Genomic DNA, 19,170 nt, shown 5'->3' with positions numbered 1-19,170 from the left:
AACACTTGGAAATAAGGAGACACACACACACACACACACAGTTTGCTCTACTTTCACATTTAAGCTTGTTGAGGCACAAGGGGACATTCTACCGTTACTTCTTCCTTTGCTGCTAACTGTGCTTGGATTTATCAATACAGTTGTGTTTATTTTTCGTCTCTCCCTCCCACCCATCCTTTTACTGTTGTTCTTCACCTTGAGAATCCCTGCATTGGAAGGTGGATTACAAATCAAGTTAATAAGATAACAGTCACAAACTCCATGAGAAACAAAACAACAAGCCGTATACAACCCCTGTAATTGTGTAGTTTTACCTGTGGAGTGATAGATCACAGGCAAAGTCTAGCTCCATTGTTTGGAAGCGGCCTCTAGATTAAGGGATTAGTCGCTGGAGAAAGTGCTACCTAAAGCTACCTTCACAGTTTAGGTCCAAGTTATCTGAAAGACCATATTCCCACACATGAACCTGCCTGGGTTTTGAGATCTTCTGGGGAGGGCCTTCACCTGGTCCTGCTACCCTCACAGGACCTCTTGTTGGGGACACAGGAGAGGGCCTTCTTGGTGGCTGCCCCCTGACAACTTTGGATCTCCCTTGCTATAGAAGCCATCTTGGCTCCCTCCTTGCTGTTCTTCCACTGACGGGTGAAGACATTCATGATCCAACAAGCATAGAATTGCAGAGTTAGAAGGGGCCACAAGGGGTCATCTAGTCCAACTGCCTTGCAATGCAGGAAACTTTCGCCCAACGTGAGGCTCGAACCCACGATCTTGAGATTAAGAGTCTCTCACTCTTATCAACTGAGCTAAAGGTAAAGGGACCCCTGACCATTAGGTCCAGTCGTGTCCGACTCTGGGGTTGCGGCGCTCATCTCGCTTTACAGGCCGAGGGAGCCGGCGTACAGCTTCCGGGTCATGTGGCCAGCATGACTAAGCCGCTTCTGGCGAACCAGAGCAGCGCACGGAAACGCCATTTACCTTCCTGCCAGATACCTTCCCGCCGTTTACCTATTTATCTACTTGCACTTTGACGTGCTTTCAAACTGCTAGGTTGGCAGAAGCAGGGACCAAGCAACAGGAGCTCACCCCGTTGCGGGGATTCGAACCGCCGACCTTCTGTTAACGCATCTCTAACTTAATGGTGTCAGATTTATGTCTGTTGACGTTTGCACCGGGACGTATTTTAATTATTGTTTCCAACTCGTTTGTTTTCATCGTTCTGCATTTGATAACGGATGTTTTTTAAATGCCGTAGGCTCAAATATAGAAGTGATTTCAATAAAAATAAAAATGTCGTAGGCTGCCTTGCATCACAGTTTGGGAATGGAAACGGATATATGGAAGGAACAAGCAACAAATAAATAAACACGCAGTCTAGCAAAGTGACCTTTAGCCTTACCCAAGAATGTTCCAATGAATCCCAGCGCCAGGGAGCTGGAAGTGACAAACACGATGCCTATGGACATCAGGGCTACACTGGTGTAGTGCCCAAAGAGAGAATCCAGGGCCTCCAGTTTGGGCTGGCTCTTCATGGCTTCTGTGAAACTGCAAGGAAAGGAGAAGAAGACCAGAGGTTCCTGTTATCTTGTCTCATTCCCTGCTCTCTCTCTGCTTAAAGGTAAAGGTAAAGGGGCCCCTGACCATCAGGTCCAGTCGTGTCCGACTCTGGGGTTGCGGCGCTCATCTCGCTCTATAGGCCGAGGGAGCCAGCGTTTGTCCGCAGACAGCTTCCGGGTCATGTGGCCAGAATGACTAAGCCGCTTCTGGTGAACCAGAGCAGCGCACGGAAACGCTGTTTACCTTCCCGCCGGAGCGGTCCCTATTTATCTACTTGCATTTTGACGTGCTTTCGAAGTGCTAGATGGGCAGGAGCTGGGACCGAGCAACGGGAGCTCACCCCGTGGCAGGGATTCGAACCGCCGACCTTCTGATCGGCAAGCCCTAGACTCTGTGGTTTAACCCACAGCGCCACCTGGTTCCCTTTTCTCTGCTTACCAAGGCATATTGGGCAAAGACTGGGGCGTGGCATTCAGCAAGTTTGGAGCCCTCCCCTCTGGGCCCGTGGACCTGACAGCATGGCCAGTGCAGCATACTAGCTGGAGATAAACACACAAAGTGCGGAATTCCCCATTTGACTCTCGCCTCTGCCACAAACTCCTCAGACCACCTTGGGCAACTCTCTCTCTCAGCCTCAGTTTTCCCTTTCTGCAAAAATGGGGATATTTACAATTGCAATGGAAATTATTCAAACCCCAAGTTGCATTTTCAGCTGAATTTGGGGGAGCCACTTAAAGCGTCCGTTGTGTTGAGGTATTTCAATTGCTCTTGTTGGATTTGCTCATTGCAAGTAGCTGAAAGTCTGTAAATTTTGATAAGAAACCTGATTTGCAATGGGGGCTGAACAAATTCAATTGCAACTGCATCTATCTTATTAGTTGCTCGTCGCCCAAAAGTCTCCAAGCGGCTTATATTAAAGGAAAAATATATGTACATACGTAATACCATAGTGGGGTAAAATGAGGGTGTGGTGATGGAATACTTTAATATTTCATGTGACATGCAACTTACGGAGAAACAAAAATGTCACACCAGCCCCATAAATAGTAGCAAACAATGTTAGCAAAACGCATTAAATAAGGAATACACCAAACCACTAATAGTATTGCTCTACTTTACAGTGTGGTTGTACTGATTACAAGATGGGAAGCATTTTTTGTATAAGAACGAATGAATGCTGGAAATGTAAAGAAAAGGAAGGTATCTTCTACCACATGTGGTGGACTTGCAAAGAGGTAAAGGCTTTCTGGGAAATGATATATAATGAGTTAAAGAAAATGCTTAAAAATACTTTTGTTTAAAAAAACAACCCAGAAGCCTTTTTATTGGGCATACTGTATTTGAATGATTATTGTAAGCAAATAATAATAATAATAATAATAATAATAATAATAATAATAATTGTTATTTATACCCCGCCCTTCCCAGCGGGCTTGTCCGAAGACTTGTAATGAGAAATTTTCTCCCCTTCTATAACCATTTTAATTTTGATGTATTTTGTGATGAGTGTAATTAGAATTGTAAAACGTACAAAATGCAATGATACAAAGGTTAATTTTGAAAGCCATGAGGTGGGAGGGAAGGAAGTTGATAGGCTCTAAGGAGCCAGAAAGGTAAAGTGGATAATAATGATGTGACTGTATATTACTAAATAGAAAACCAATAAATATATATATATATTTTAAACCAAGATGGGAAGTATTTTCAGCTCTAGCTTCATTCGATATAAGGGCTTCATATCCATCTAGAGCACAATGTTGAGTCAGCCCCACAGAGATTCCTGAAATTCCCCAAGAAAACTCCATGGTGCTTTGAGCTTTTCAGCAGAGATGAGAAACCTCCAGATGCCGTTGGACTCCAACTCCTATCAGCCGCAGCCAGCATGTCCAATGGTTAGGGACGATGGCAGCAATATATGGGAAGGCCACAGGGTTCGTTCCTGGCCCCACATCATCTTTGGCCAACAGAGCCCTTCCTGTTTCTCAGAAAACTGAAAAATACGGTAGTCCCTGGGTTGCCGTACGAGTGGAAAGTTTCACTGTACACTTGACTCCCTGAGGGTGGCAGGATAGTTTGGGCCCATCTGTGATCTTGGGCAACAGAGTTCTGATCAAAAACATCCACCTCAGACAGGAGTTGAAAAATGTTTGCTATGTTATCTGGTGCTTTCCCCCCTCACACTTCCAAAACATCGCATAGTTGACATAGCTCACATTTTGGGCACAGTGTCAAGACATTTTTCACAGCTGGAGCCTAAAATTAGATATTTGGGGAAAGGTGGTGGTAAACAACGAAAAGCCCTTTCTGGAAAACTTCCAGTATTTGTTTTTAAACTAAAACAGTGCAAGCGTCAGGTCTGGGCTGGGATCAGACCAGGTCAGCTCCAGTGAAAGGAGTGCTTAGGCCCCACTGAAGCCGAACATTTAAAGTGCTATGATGTCGCCTTGAACTGTCACATCTTCCCCCAAAGAATTCTGGGAGATGTAGTTTGTGAAGAGTACTGGGAGTTTTCAGGAGACAGCTCCCCCATTCTCTTCTTCAGTGATTTAACAGACCGTCTTCATAGGGAATTGTAGCTCCCAGTAACAGGGCTTCCGAACAACTACGAGCGCCCTTAACAAACTACAACTCCCAGAATCCAGCTGTTGTTGGACTACCCATCATCCCTGACTACTGGTCCTGCTAGCTATGGAAGATGGGAGTTGTAGTCCAGCAACAGACAGAGAACCAAGCTTGAGAAACACCAAATTAGGCAAACAAGGGGTCCCATCCATCCGAATCTTGTACGAGGCCACCTGGTGTTTTGACTACGGAGAAGAGGGAAACTGTTTGCAAAGGGTAATGGGCCATTTTCTCCCGGAGTAACGATTTGCAGCTTCCGAATCAGAGTTTTTATTTGCACAGTGCTTGAACTCAGGTCTCTTCCCTCCCCCCCGCCACCCCCACGTCCCCTCAGAACTGGTAAATAAACTTTGCAGCTCTGCACCATAACAACAAACACCGGCTTTCTCGGCGGATGGAATCAGTCCAGCATCTGTAGTCAATCTTGCAGGTGACATCTGTTAAAAATTCGGCTGGAGCCATCAACCAACCGCCTTTGCTTTACGGTTAACACAAGCCTGGCTAGGTTTCCCCAGCTACTCTGGGCGGCTCCCAAAAGATTATTATTATTATTTTTTAAAGCGATAAAACATCAAGCATTAAAAACTTCCCTAAACAGGGCTGTCTTCATATGTCTTCTACTGGGTGGGTGCCACTACTGAGAAGGCCCTGTGCCTGGTTCCCTGTAACCTCATTTCTCGCAGGGAGGGAACCGCCAGAAGGCCCTCGGAGCTGGACCTCAGTGCCCAGGCTGAACGATGGGTGTGGAGACGCTCCTTCAGGTATACAGGGCCAAGGCCATTTAGGGCTTTAAAGGTCAGCACCAACACTTTGAATTGTGCTTGGAAATTGCAGGCAGAACTGGAACCAATCACAGGCAGAGCCAAACCGATGAACTAAGCCAGAGACGCCGGCCTCCATCATCCCTGACCATTGTCCCCATTGGCAGGGGCTGATGGCAGCTGGGGCCCACCATGCAGGGCACCATGCTGGTGGTGGCCCTTGCTCTAACCACTACACCACACAGCTTCCTGCGGAACCTTCCCTCCTGAGCATGGCATAAAGTTCAGGAGCTCTTCATCCTGGAGAGAAGTGACTAGTGGGGTGCCACAGGGTTCTGTCTTGGGCCCAGTCTTATTCAACATCTTCATCAATGACTTGGATGATGGGCTTGAGGGTATCCTGATCAAGTTTGCAGATGACACCAAATTAGGAGGGGTGGCTAATACCCCAGAGGACAGGATCACAATTCAAAATGACCTTAACAGACTAGAGAACTGGGCCAAAGCAAACAAGATGAATTTTAACAGGGAGAAATGTAAAGTACTACACTTGGGCAAAAAAAATGAAAGGCACAAATACAGGATGGGTGACACCTGGCTTGAGAGCAGTACATGTGAAAAGGATCTAGGGGTCTTGGTAGACCATAAACTTGACATGAGTCAACAGTGTGATGCAGCAGCTAAAAAAGCCAATGCAATTCTGGGCTGCATCAATAGGAGTATAGCATCTAGATCAAGGGAAGTAATAGTACCACTATATTCTGCTCTGGTCAGACCTCACCTGGAATACTGTGTACAGTTCTGGGCACCACAGTTCAAGAAGGATACTGACAAGCTGGAACGTGTCCAGAGGAGGGCAACTAAAATGGTCAAAGGCCTGGAAACGATGCCTTATGAGGAACGGCTTAGGGAGCTGGGTATGTTTAGCCTGGAGAAGAGAAGGTTAAGGGGTGATCTGATAGCCATGTTCAAATATATAAAAGGATGTCATATAGAGGAGGGCGAAAGGTTGTTTTCTGCTGCTCCAGAGAAGCGGACACGGGGCAATGGATTCAAACTACAAGAAAGAAGATTCCACCTAAACATTAGGAAGAACTTCCTGACAGTAAGAGCTGTTCGACAGTGGAATTTGCTGCCAAGGAGTGTGGTGGAGTCTCCTTCTTTGGAGGTCTTGAAGCGGAGGCTTGACAGCCATCTGTCAGGAATGCTTTGATGGTGTTTCCTGCTTGGCAGGGGGTTGGACTGGATGTCCCTTGTGGTCTCTTCCAACTCTATGATTCTATGATTCTATGATTCTAAGCTGAACTGGGCGCTAGTGAGGGGCTGGAAGGGGTTGACCCGAACTGCAACAAGAAGAGGGGAGAGATAATTTTAGCAAGGGAAGATACGGGCAGAGGAGAAATCGACGCCAAGAAAAGGGCGCTTGTTGTGATAACAGTTACATACTGACCCAAATAACACGTAACACCCAGGCAGGGCTTGTTAGGAAAGCAGAATCATTATCAGCCATGGAAAAGAACAGTCTGGCAGCGAGGCCCGCAGGAGAGGCTGGTTTTCTTAAGGAAAGCACCAGGTATTGGGCTTATAAAAGGTTTGGCTCCGACACCTATAGGCAGTGAGCAAGTGGAGAGCAGTCAAGACACAATAGCTGCCCCCTTCCATCCAATGAGAACTCTCCCTCTAGGTCCAATTTACACCCTTTTTTTGGGGGGGTGGTTACACCACCCTGGCAGGTCACAGCTTTCCGGTCAATGCTGTAAGCAGCGATTCCAGCAAAACGTCGATTGCAAACGGCAGTGTTGGGTCATTTCTGGCCCGAAGTTGTTGGGTTTCGTCTCAGGTTTAGCTGAGGTGACTTGGCGTTGGGGGGTTGGGAATGAGGGTACCAGGGCAGCTGGCTCTGACCCCATTTTTTCAGGGCGGGGGGGGGGGGAGAGCAAGGTCAGAATATCCGTCTTCCAACCTCCAAGTCACCTGGCCATATTGTCTTTAATACTTTAAACCAGTACAGCATACTAGTACATTTTAGTATGGCGGATACATTGCCTTGAAGGCAAGGGAGTTTTAAACAGGCAGAGGGCCTTCTCGGTAGTGGCGCCCACCCTGTGGAATGCCCTCCCATCAGATGTCAAGGAAATGAACAACTATCTGACTTTTAGAAGACATCTGAAGTTTTATTCTGTTTTTAGTGTTGTGTTGGGAGTGGCTGGGGAAACCCAGCCAGATGGGTAGGGTATAAATATTATTATTATTATTATTATTATTATTATTAGACATGCTTCCCTCAAACAATCCTGGGAATGGTAGCTTAAGGGTGCTGAGAGTTGCCAGGAGACCTTTTACAAAGCTATAGTTCCCAGCACCTTTAACGGACCATCTAGTGTGGCATAGTGGTTAGAGTGATTGACTAGGGCTTGGGAGAGCAGAGTTCGAATCCCCACTCAGCCATGAAGCTGACCATGGGCCAGTTGCAGCCTCTCAGCCTAACCTACCTCACAGGGTTGTTGTGAAGATGAAATGGGGAGGGTGAGCTTGTGCTCCTTGGAGGGAAGGTGGATATAAATGCAATGCAATGAAAATAAATTTTAAAAAACCCCAGAGTTCCCAAGATTCTTTGGAGGAAGCTATGACCCTTTAAAGTGGTATAAAGGTAAAGGGACCCCTGACCATCAGGTCCAGTCGCGCCTGACTCTGGGGTTGCGGCGCTCATCTCGCTCTATAGGCCGATGGAGCCGGCGTTTGTCCGCAGACAGCTTCTGGGTCATGTGGCCAGCATGACAAAGCCGCTTCTGGCAAACCAGAGCAGCGCACGGAAACGCCGTTTACCTTCCTGCCGGAGTGGTACCTATTTATCTACTTGCACTTTGACGTGCTTTCTAACTGCTAGGTGGGCAGGAGCTGGGACCGAGCAACGGGAGCTCACCCTGTTGTGGGGATTCAAACCGCCAACCTTCTGATCGGCAAGCCCTAGACTCTGTGGTTTAACCCACAGTGCCACCTGGGTCCCTTTAAAGTGGTACCGGTATAGCAGTGCTTTAAATGGATGTGGCGGATGTGGCCCTAGTTCGAAAACCAGCCTCATTGCCAACTAAGGAGAAATGGCTTCAAAAATTAATGGACTATGCGGAAATGGCAAAACTGAGAGCAAAAGTAAGAGATAAAAGAGACAAACTGTTCATGATGGAAGAGTGGAGACACTTTTCGGAATATTTGAAGAACTGTTACAGTCAAATGAAAATGCAGGCAGGGTTCGAATTATGAGCAGCAGAATGAAAACAATGATAAAGAAATTGAGGATAATTGTATTAGATTAAAGCAGTGCTTTTTTTCTTTTAAAAAAATGTTTAGGGGTACTCTCATTTTGACTCAAGAAAATCACCATAAACGCTTGCTTCTGTCTGAGACTCAGGAAACACACTGACAGGAAATTAGGCTGCCATCAAGGGGTAGCAACGGAACTGACAGTTCACCGTGCTAGAGAAGAAACATAATTTTTTAAAAACATTTTAAGTTTCTTCACCCATTAAGATTCACAAAATGTTTAGGGGTATGCGTCCCCCTGCGTCCCCCAAGAAAAAAAAGCACTGGATTAAAGTGCTCTCATAATGCAGTAGGTATAAAGTAGGAACATTGCTTTTTTCTGGGGGTATGCAGGGGTATCCCTAAACATTTTGTGAATCTAAGTTTGGCCTCACTGAGGGGCAGTATTTCAATATGAGTAGGGAAATGAGAGCACCCCTAAACATTTTTTTTTTGGGGGGGGGACGAACACTGGGTAGGAATAAGGACATCAGGGAAGTAAGGTGGGAAGTCAAAATTCAAGAAAAGACATATATCGAAATACCAGTAAATTTGAAAAACCTGTGAAAATCAAAAAAAAAAAGTCTTAAAAAAAACCCAACCACAACCAGCCTCGTTCATTCTGACTCTCTAGAGGAAGAACATATCCAGGCCCATCCCGTTAAATATGAAAAGCCTTTCATGTAAAAGGAAGTGCGAGATGATCTGTAGCCGTCACTCAGCTCAGCGAAAAGAGCAAGATTTTGGAAAGAGCAGTTGATGAACGTTAGATGTTATTGAATGCACAGCCTGGCTTTATACGACTGGATAGATGTGCATCTATTGGGAAAGGCATTTGGTGAGTCAGAAAATAAAAAAGAAGGGTGGGGGCAGGAATCAGAGGAATGACACAGAAAGGCAGCTTTGCTCTTCAGACGTAACCAGACGCTCGGATTACAGGGCCTGTGTTAGCCAAGCGGTGCCACTTACAACGCACATCTTCCATTTTGTCTGCCCTTTCCCTCGGCCTCCGTCTGCGTCTGTTCCTACTAGTCAAAGAGCACAAACGTGTGTCATGCCCAGGGTTGGCAACCATCAAGCGTTGCTCAAGAATTCGTCCCTCGCTCTTGTTATCTAAACTGGCATTCGCCAAGCCTAGTGCCTTCCAGATCTCGTCTGACTGCCCATGGCAGGGATGGGGGCACATTTGCAATCCAATGGCCACACCCCCCCCCGGGGGCAAACCTTTCGGGGTCCACATGGAATTGGTGGTCGGTGTCAGAGAGGAAAAGTGGGCAGAACTGGGAATGAGAATTTTACCTTTGTACAGTAGTCTAGTATATTACCTTTTAACAATAGGTGCATATAAATACTTGGGATGCGGGTGGTGCTGTGGTCTAAACCACCGAGCCTCTTGGGCTTGCCGATCGGAAGGTTGGCAAATCGAATCCTCGCGACGGGGTGAGCTTCCCGTTGCTCTGTCCCAGCTCCTGCCAACCTAGCAGTTCGAAAGCACGCCAGTGCAAGTAGATAAATAGGTACCACTCTGGTGGGAAGGTAAATGGAGTTTCTGTGCGCTCTGGCACTCAGCACAGTGTCCCGTTGCGCCAGAAGCAGTTTATTCATACTGGCCACTTGACTAGGAAAGCTTTCTGTGGACAAACTCCGGCTCCCTTGGACCTTAAAAGCGAGATGAGTGCTGCACCCCATAGTCGAATTCAAATGGACTTAACCATCCAGGGGTCCTTTACCATTTACCTATATAAGTTATTTTCTCATAACAAAATTAAAAATTCCTTCCAGTAGCACCTTAGAGACCAACTAAGTTTGTTCTTGGTATGAGCTTTCGTGTGCATGCACACTTCTTCAGATTATTTTCTCATGTTACAGATCATCACAGAACAGTAAACCTTAGAGAACCCCCTAACCTACTCAGGAGATTATAGATTACCATGAGGCCAGCACCCCCGAAACAACACAAATCCAGACTCTTTTCCGAGCAAATAAGCATATTACCAGACCCTCTGAGTGTCCCTATTTTCCAAAGACAGTCCCGGATTTACAGAAACCGCCAGTTTCTAATTTGATCCCAGAATGTCTCACTTTTCCTTAGGATGTCCCTATTTCCATCGGAGAAATGTTGGAGGGGATTGAGTTATTCGACCCCCAAGTCATCTGCAGGCAGCCCTGTATAGGGAAGGTTTTTTTTTAATTTATTGTTTTATTATTGTTTTATTATGTTTTTACATATGTTGGAAGCCATACAAAGTGGCTGGGGCAACCCAATCAGATGGGTGGTGTATAAAGTACGTTGTTATTGTTATTGTTATTGTTATTGTTGTTGGTATTAGGCTGTGCCTACTTTCATCAGAGGGTATGCAAACATGGGCATAGCCAGGATTTTTGGGGTGGGGTGGGGAACTCAGTTTGCTAAGGATTTTTTATAGATTTTTTATTGATTGGGTGGCAGCTGCCCCCCTCCCCGGCTACACCCATGTATGCAAATATGTGCCTTAAAAGCAATGCTGCCGGCCAAGATTCATTAGGGAGCTTCGCAGATCTCTTGCTTGGAAGGAGAGATCAGACGGATCAGACTGGCACCAGGAAGCCAATTCCCTGCCCACTCGCTTCCATTGATTACATGCTTCCATTGATATATTGGCTCGTAAGCCCTCAGCCGTTTATGAAAGCCACCGGCTGAGTTTGCTAGCAGCCCGGCAACAAGCCTCTGTACACACGGAGTAGTCCTCCTTTTACTACCAGGTGTTGTTTATGTCCGGAAGCAGATAGCATGGTTTATGGAGAGTCCCGGGAAAAGTGAAAAGCAAACAGCAGCAAGTTTTCCTCCAGCGAAACTGACCTAGGAGGAACTCACTCTGCCAAGAGGAACTCAAACACGCTTATCTGCCTGTTACATAAGCCGAGTGGGCCCTGAACCTACCATTACCTTGGAATCAATTATGATCCAATTGCATCTTATTGCAGAAGAGTTCCAGGAAAACGTTGCGTTGCCAATAAAAACTGCTGGTGGTCTGCGTTGTAATGAACTGAGGCCACTATGCTTTGGGAATTAATCTCAGGAGTTTGCAAGAGCTCTGCGGCCTGACCCCTTCATACACAAATACTAGGAATTGGTTTCCGGGGGGGGGGGTTGTTTGAGGTCTGCCTTACGGAGGGGGCCGTAGCTCATATGAACATAGTGTTAAAGCCAGGAACGAGGGTAGCAGTGACGGTTAAATTACTTCCCCAAATTCCCAAATCCCCACCGCAGCCTCGAAGGCCAGGACAATGACCATTGACACAGGCACCATACATGCATAACAGCAAAGATGCTCAGAAAAGTAGTCTATAAAACTGTAGCAATAAGTGGACACCATATATCGTACTGTTTCCTCCAACTATCCAATATAGAATCAAAGAATCTCCAAAATTCAACGGTTTGACCAATTAACTTGGTTCCAATGGCTAACGATGCGACGAACCTCCACTTCAGACTCTCCCCTCGTTACTAAGTGAATTTTTAATCAGGTGTTCTGGGTCAAATTTTAATCAGGTGTTCTGGGTCAAATTACAATGCACCCCACCTGTCCCTCTGAGGTCCGTCTGTTATTTTACTTCCCTTTTATTAATAATCTGGGAATCTCTTAGTAACGGGAGTTTTCCTGTCCAGCGGCTGTGGCCGGTTATATCCTCTGCTCAGGGCTTCAGGGGTTAAACTCTCCTTTGCCTACAGTTCGGGGTCTCTCTTTATTAGATCCCCTCACTATACCAGTTAGCTAAGCCCTCTTAGCAATTCTGTGGCAATACCAGCCCCTCCTGAGGGAACTCCAAGACACAAACTATCACCCTTCAGTTTAGTTTTGTCCTTTCCCTGAGTTCACCTCCTCAAGAGCCTATATAACTCGCTGGACCAAATGAACGATGATATTTTCTTAGCTCAACAATAAGAGGTCTTTATTTCTTACAGAACATAACGGTTTCAGTGATGGTTCATAAGCTTAGTTTCATAACAGTGTAAACTCTTTCTTTCAGCAACATGTACACATCTTCAACGATCCTAACCTAACCTAACCTAAACCTAACCTGGCCCCACGCCCTCCTTCTGCCAGTCACCACTCTCCTCTCTAACGGCTGCTCCCTCCTTTTAAAGAGCAGAATGTCCCGCCTCCCAAGGGGTATCTGCCACTCAAACTGGGGTGCCCATTAACTCCTAAAACACCGTGGGTTTCTGAACATCCCCTAACTTAGATCTGATTCATTACAAATGACTCCTCCGGAAGAGGGGAATCCAGGGCTTCTCCTGCTTCCATAATCCCTGAAGCACACAGTCATGCACACAGCACCCCTCCCTTGAGGGAAACAATGGACATCCGCTGATGGGTTTGCTGAGGCCGGGTGTTCCCAAAACCCATTCTCGGGAAGGCTGGAGGGCAAGGATATGCATAGATAGTTTTGTTGTTCTTTGGGTGGAGGGTACTTAAGGTGTCTGGGACTAAATCTGATAAGCGGAGCAAGTTGATGAACTTGGGTTACCTCAAGATCCCCCTCCCTCTTTGTGACATGTTGATGATGTATCAGTGATGTATCAATGATGCTTCTGGAAAGGTATTATGGGAAGAGTGGAAAGGTCTTAAAAGAGCTTGTAGCCTATGTTTGGGGTTCTTACTCCATGTGGGAACCAGTAGCACAACAATAAAGATCGTGGTCTACTGACCACTGTTTGGCTCCAAATTACTTGGCTGCAACTTCCTTCTTTTGTTTTTGTTTACTCATTTAGTCGTGTCCGCCTCTTCGTGACCCCATGGACCAGAGCACACCAGGCACTCCTGTCTTCCGCTGCCTCCCGCAGTTTGGCCAAACTCATGCCAGTCGCTTCGAGAACACTGTCCAACCATCTCATCCTCTGTCGTCCCCTTCTCCTTGTGCCCTCCATCTTTCCCAACACCAGGGTCTTTTCCAGGGAGTCTTCTCTTCTCATGAGGTGGCCAAAGTACTGGAGCCTTAGCTTCAGGATCTGTCCTTCCAATGAGCACTCAGGGCTGATTTCTTTAAGGATGGATAAGTTTGATCTGCTTGCAGTCCATGGGACTCTCCAGAGTCTCCTCCAGCACCATAATTCAAAAGCATCAATTCTTCGGCGATCAGCCTTCTTTATGGTCCAGCTCTCACTTCCATACATCACTACTGGGAGAACCATAGCTTTAACTATATGGACCTTTGTCGGCAAGGTGATGTCTCTGCTTTTTAAGATGCTGTCTAGGTTTGTCATTGCTTTCCTCCCAAGAAGCAGGCGTGTTTTAATTTCATGACTGCTGTCACCATCTGCAGTGATCATGGAACCCAAGAAAGAAGGAAGCCTTCTTTTACTGACCGCATAAGACCCACGGAGGACTTGCACCTAGACGAGCTGGGCTGTTGAGTAGTCTCTCACCCCGGATTTTTCCCATAACAGTAGGAAGAGCATTGCTGGATGGATGAGGTCAGTGGCGCACCTACCCCAGCATCCTGCTCTCACAGCGGCTAACCAGATGCTGCAATGGGTAACCCACAAGCAGGGCCTGAGCATCCCAGCACTCTTCCCTCTTGTGCTTCCCAGAAACTGGTATTCGCTGCCTCTAATTGTGGAGGCAGAGCACACCCATCCTGGCTTGCAGCCTCTTCAATAGCCTTCCCCCTCCAAGAATTTGCTCAGTCCTCTTTTTTAAAAATAATTTTTATCGCATAGTTTTAATTAACAAGACAAAAGTTACACGACAGGGTTACAAAGTTCAAAACATTACCCTGATCATTTGCACAGACAAAAAAAAATACGATTACATACAAAATTATTTGGTTATTTATGTTTTGATCAGGGTGGATTTGATTTAAATCAAACTGATTTAAATCATGATTTAAATCACTAGTCAGTAAGGCTCAGGGCCGATTTAAATAAAAAAAATCCGATTTAAATCGGATTTTTTAAAATTTAAATCAGATTTTTTAAATTTAAATCGGATTTTTTTCAATTTAAATCGGCCCTGAGCCTTACTGACTAGTGATTTAAATTGTGATTTAAATCATGATTTAAATCAAATCCACCCTGGTTTTGATTTCACAATTTTGCGTATTTTACAATTTATTTACAATAAATAAATAAATGAAAGAGGACAAAAGGAAAATAATAATAATAATAATAATGTTGATAATATTCTATTTATTTTCCACCCACTTTATCTCTACTTCCTCCACACTGACTTCCTGTCAACTCCCTTTGCATCAACTTATGTTAAATTGAATGTTTACAAGACAATAGAATATCCTATACCTATTCTCCAGTGCATTCTAAGAAAAGTTGTAGCTCTACTTTCTTTCCTCCTACTTATTTCCATTACCTTTATTCCTCAAATGCTGGCAACTGGTGATACCCAACAACTCAGTCCTCTTTTAAAACCATCCAAGTTGGCAGCTTCCTGCAGCAGTGAGTTCCACAGTTTAACCACAGTTTAACCGTGCGCCGCATGAAGAAGGACTTCCTTTTATCTGTCCTGAAACTTCCCGTATCCGGCCTCATTGGATGTCTGCGAGTTCTGAGCGCTATGGGAAGGGGAGAAGACCTTTCCCCTATCCCTTTGCTCCAACCTTGGTGGCACAGCGCATGGCTTTCCAGGCAGGAGGTGGCAGGAGGTCCAAGATGGGCTGTGGACCAGATCCCACAGTTCCTAAGCTCTTGGTCGGATCCAGCCTTGCCTTGTGCACTGAGCCCACCTCGGACACCCACAGAACCAGTTCCGAACAAGGAGAGAGGAAAAACTCCCCGAAATCACTTGCAGATGTCAACAAAGCGGCTCAAAAGCCAGCTTCTGCCGCTTCAGTTACCTCTGCTGCACCGGGAACACCTGAGGACACATTACCATAATTTACAGTACATCATTCATACCGGATTACGAGCGAGCTGGGGTGGTGTGGGAGGTGTTATCTTGTCGTATCGCAGATAGAGGAGTTGAATTCACCTGCCTGCTAAGTGCACAGGTAAATCCTCAAAGCTTCTCCAAACAGGGAATGCTGTAAACACTCGAATAGCACACTAGAGATATATTTTGCTTCTCGCAGGAGAAAAAGGCAGCAAGAACAATCGGTGCAAAATGATGTATTTCTCCTCTCTCTCCTTTATTACCCATTGTAAAAATTTACAACAATCCCCCCTAACTACATAAACTATACTAAAAGAACCACGAATGATTATTATTATTTTATTTTAAAAAGTTAATTATTAAAATGGCAGTAGTTAAATGCTTTAACAACAACAACAACAGGCAGTGTTGTAAATACCAGTCTTTGGGAAATTTGTAAGAAATTGACCTTTTAGTTTGGCAGCAACCAAACTTTGGAACTCCCTGCCTATTGACACCAGACTGGCTCTTCCGCTGCACTCTTTCAGGAGCCTGCTAAAAATGTTTGTGTTTAGGCAAGTCTACCCAGGTAGAACGTTTAGTCTGGTTGATACCTTATTGCTGGTTTTAATCGTTACTTGAATGCTTTACATAGCTGTTTCTGACTGTTTCTCAGCACCCTTAAAAAAACTACAGCTCCCAGAATTCTTTGGGGGGGAGTACCGTGGTTGTTTAAAGTGCTACCGCAGCACTTTAAATGTATGGCGTGAATGTGGCCAGTGCCCCTTGCGGCCAATATCAGCTGGATTTAGCCCAAAGCAATGACAAACCTAGACAGCATCTTGAAAAGCAAAGACATCACCTTGCCGACAAAGGTCCGTATAGTTAAAGCTATGGTCTTCCCAGTAGTAATGTACGGAAATGAGAGTTGGACCATAAAGAAGGCTGATCGCCGAAGAATTGATGCTTTTGAATTCTGCTGCTGGAGGAGACCCTTGAGAGTCCCATGGACTGCAAGAAGATCAAACTTATCCATTGTCAAGGAAATCGGCCCTGAGTGCTCACTGGAAGGACAGATCCTGAAGTTGAGGCTCCAGCACTTTGGCCACCTCATGAGAAGAGAAGATTCCCTGGAAAAGACCCTGATGTTGGGAAAGATGGAGGGCACAAGGAGAAGGGGATGACAGAGGATGAGATGTTTGGACAGTGTTCTCGAAGCGACTAGCATGAGTTTGGCCAAACTGCGAGAGGCAGTGAAGGATAGGCGTGCCTGGCGTGCTCTGGTCCATGGTGTCACAAAGAGTCGGACACGACTGAACGACTGAACAACAACAACAACAACAACAACAACAACAACAACAACTTCAACTCCAACTCTAACTCCCCGCACTTAACTCCTCCTGCCCACACTTCAACTCTCACTCCAACTAACTTACTGCCCACTGGGAGGGGTGTTTTATACCCAGGCTAAGCCCGCCCCTGAGGGTTCTAACTGTCAGAACACTTAACCCCTACCTGGCATGAGGCTAGTTCTCCACATACCTCCCTCCTTTTTAGGTTTGTATCAGAGGAGTTACTAGCCAAAGTATCCCTCTGATACAAACAACATTTTTAAACATTAACATAAACAATACATTTTATAACTCTTACCTATATTACCTATCTATAACATAAACAGTTACATCTTCAGTAAAAGTACATATGGTTGTGAACATTATATACAATAGTTCATGCAGCATTAGGTCTTTATTGCAAGAAAAGTCGTAACTGTCCATTTTAACCTTTGTCTTTGGGTCTTCGTGTTAAGGCGTCTGCGATGATGTTTAAGATCCTTTCACGCTCCTTAACCGTCGCAAGAAGTATCTTTCTCTGGGCACCAGTCTTTTCTCGGCCAAACGTGATGGGATGTAAGCTGTCTTCCCCGGCCAGATGACACAGTCCCATTCCGATCTCTGCACTCGAGGCGTCTGTAACGATTGTGGATCTCAAGCTGGGTAGAGTCCTTGTTTCTCAGGATCAAAAGCTCTCTTAGTTCAACCTCTCCCTCCTTCAGGATCTCTGTTAAATGCTTAAGCTCGCAGACTTGTACACACATCTCTAGGTCATCATAAGCTGCATAAACGCTGGTTGTCTGGCTTTTAAATGCACTGGGAACTATTTGCAGAAGTTTGTGGATATCTTCTGTTTTAGTCAGCTTGCTGAAGCTTTCTAGGCAAGCGTGATCTCTTAATGAAAGTAGGCTAACAAGCTCTGATTGCTTATTGCTCATAGCAATCTCCCTTGTTGTCAGTTCATCTTTGGTCTGTAGTGATTTATTAGTTCCCACTTCGAGCAATTTTAAGATTACTTTTGTATGCCTTTGACGTGGTAGCCCTGTTAATGCTGTGTAACTACATTCATTTTGGACATTTATTTGTGTTGCATGAGCAGCAGGGTACCCATCCTCCCACCACACAGTCTCTAGTGTAGGAAACACTTTCACTTTCATAGAAAGTCGATGGGACCCCATGCCAGCTATAACTTCTAGCACGTCTTTCTTTCTATCTTTCCAACTGATGAATGGTTTATCATAAATTTGACTAGTTGTTCTAACTGATCTCACAGATAGGTCACTGGTCACATTGCAGGTAGACACTCCTTTACCAATATCACAGGCTTTTTCAACAACGTGACGACTGTAGTCTAGATTGGGTTCATGGTTTAGTGACTGGGTTGGGTTTATCATATTCTTATGCATGACCCGCCTCCCTTCACCATGCTGAATTATATTGTTTATATCATTCATTTTTGAAATGATCTTACAAGGACCTTCCCATGTCAGTTGTAACTTGTCACTGTTTACTGATCTGATTAATAAAATATCTTGTCCTGGCTCAAAAGATCTCTCACGTGCTTTCGTCTTATCTTGCCCATGTCCTTGTAATTGGCAAGTATGGCACGTTCGACAAGATAACTTTATTTGCTTGCCCATCCCAGGCCAAAAGAAATTTTGGGACACCCTTTGTTTGGTTCTGGTGATTCCCAAGTGACCTCCAAAGATACTGCCATGTGCATGTTGTATTATTTTGGTTCTAAATTCAGTAGGTACTATCAGTTGCCTGTGGATCTCATTACCCCCTCTATTAGGCTTTAAAAGAATCTCCCTGTATAGCAACCCATTGTTGACTATAAACCGCTCCGGGCTTTCAGGGGTTAATACTGTATTCACGGCTGTGGCTTGAAAATATTTCTGTAAATCTGTATCTAGTTTCTGCTTGGCTGCAAAACTAGCTGCTTGACTATTTGTAACTGGCATTATACTTGTATCTTGTGTCAGTTCAACAATTGTATCAGGCCTTTCCTCCTGAGGTAACTGTCGCAGTTTTTGTGCCCTAGTTATTACAAATGCACTCTGTACATGGTCAAGGAGATCCCACCCGATTAACATTGGAGCTGGGATTTCTGGTGAAACTGCTACTTGCCATTTTCCAGACCATTGTTTATATGTCAGATTAACTAATGCGACTGGCAAGATTTCTGGCTGTTTTGATATTCCTTTTAAACTGATTGTTTTGCTTTTAATAAAGTCTTCTGGCTTTAATAAATCAGGATGTACAATACTAATCTGAGACCCTGTGTCTTTTAAGCCTTTATATTGTTTACCATTCACCCAAATTTCTTCTCCTGTTTTGTGTAATAGCATGTCATCTTGTTGAATTATATAGCACCTCACAACTTGGGCCACTGGTAACTCATCAGCCTCTGACTGGGCCTCGGTTGTCGTGGCAACCATGTTGGCAGTTGGCTCTGTCTCCACAGTTTGGACACAATATGTCTGCTTCTGAGGGATAGTATTTGCACTCTTAGTTCTGATTTCAGTTCTACAGTCCAGTTGTCTATGGCCTTTTTTCCCACATTGCCAACAGATTAATTCAGGCCTTTTACCCTCACTATATTTATTTACTTTTCCCTCAGTCCCCCCCGTTGTCATAGGCGTGTTATGGGGAACATTGGCATTGGCGGGAAAAATTTTCTTGGCAGTTTCTGTGGTAAACTTTGTGGGCTGTTGCATTCTCTTAAACTTATTTGTTTCCCACTGTTTGTCC

The 19,170-nt window shown here is 45.1% G+C and overlaps 1 protein-coding gene across 3 annotated transcripts in view; it reads right to left on the bottom strand.

Moving 5' to 3' along the window:
• Positions 1–19,170, bottom strand: part of PEMT (phosphatidylethanolamine N-methyltransferase) — a 113,695-nt gene that overhangs the window by 42,917 nt on the left and 51,608 nt on the right. For all 3 annotated transcript variants that reach the window (XM_033167826.1, XM_033167824.1, XM_033167825.1), the window contains one exon: positions 1,397–1,542. In XM_033167826.1, coding sequence (XP_033023717.1) covers positions 1,397–1,542 — 146 coding nt within the window. The remainder of the gene's footprint in view (positions 1–1,396; positions 1,543–19,170) is intronic.

This window comes from Lacerta agilis, chromosome 13, assembly GCF_009819535.1.
Source record: "Lacerta agilis isolate rLacAgi1 chromosome 13, rLacAgi1.pri, whole genome shotgun sequence".
Lineage (NCBI taxonomy): Eukaryota > Metazoa > Chordata > Lepidosauria > Squamata > Lacertidae > Lacerta > Lacerta agilis.
Note: the sequence above shows the minus strand (reverse complement) of the source record. Positions and strands in the feature narration are given on the sequence as shown.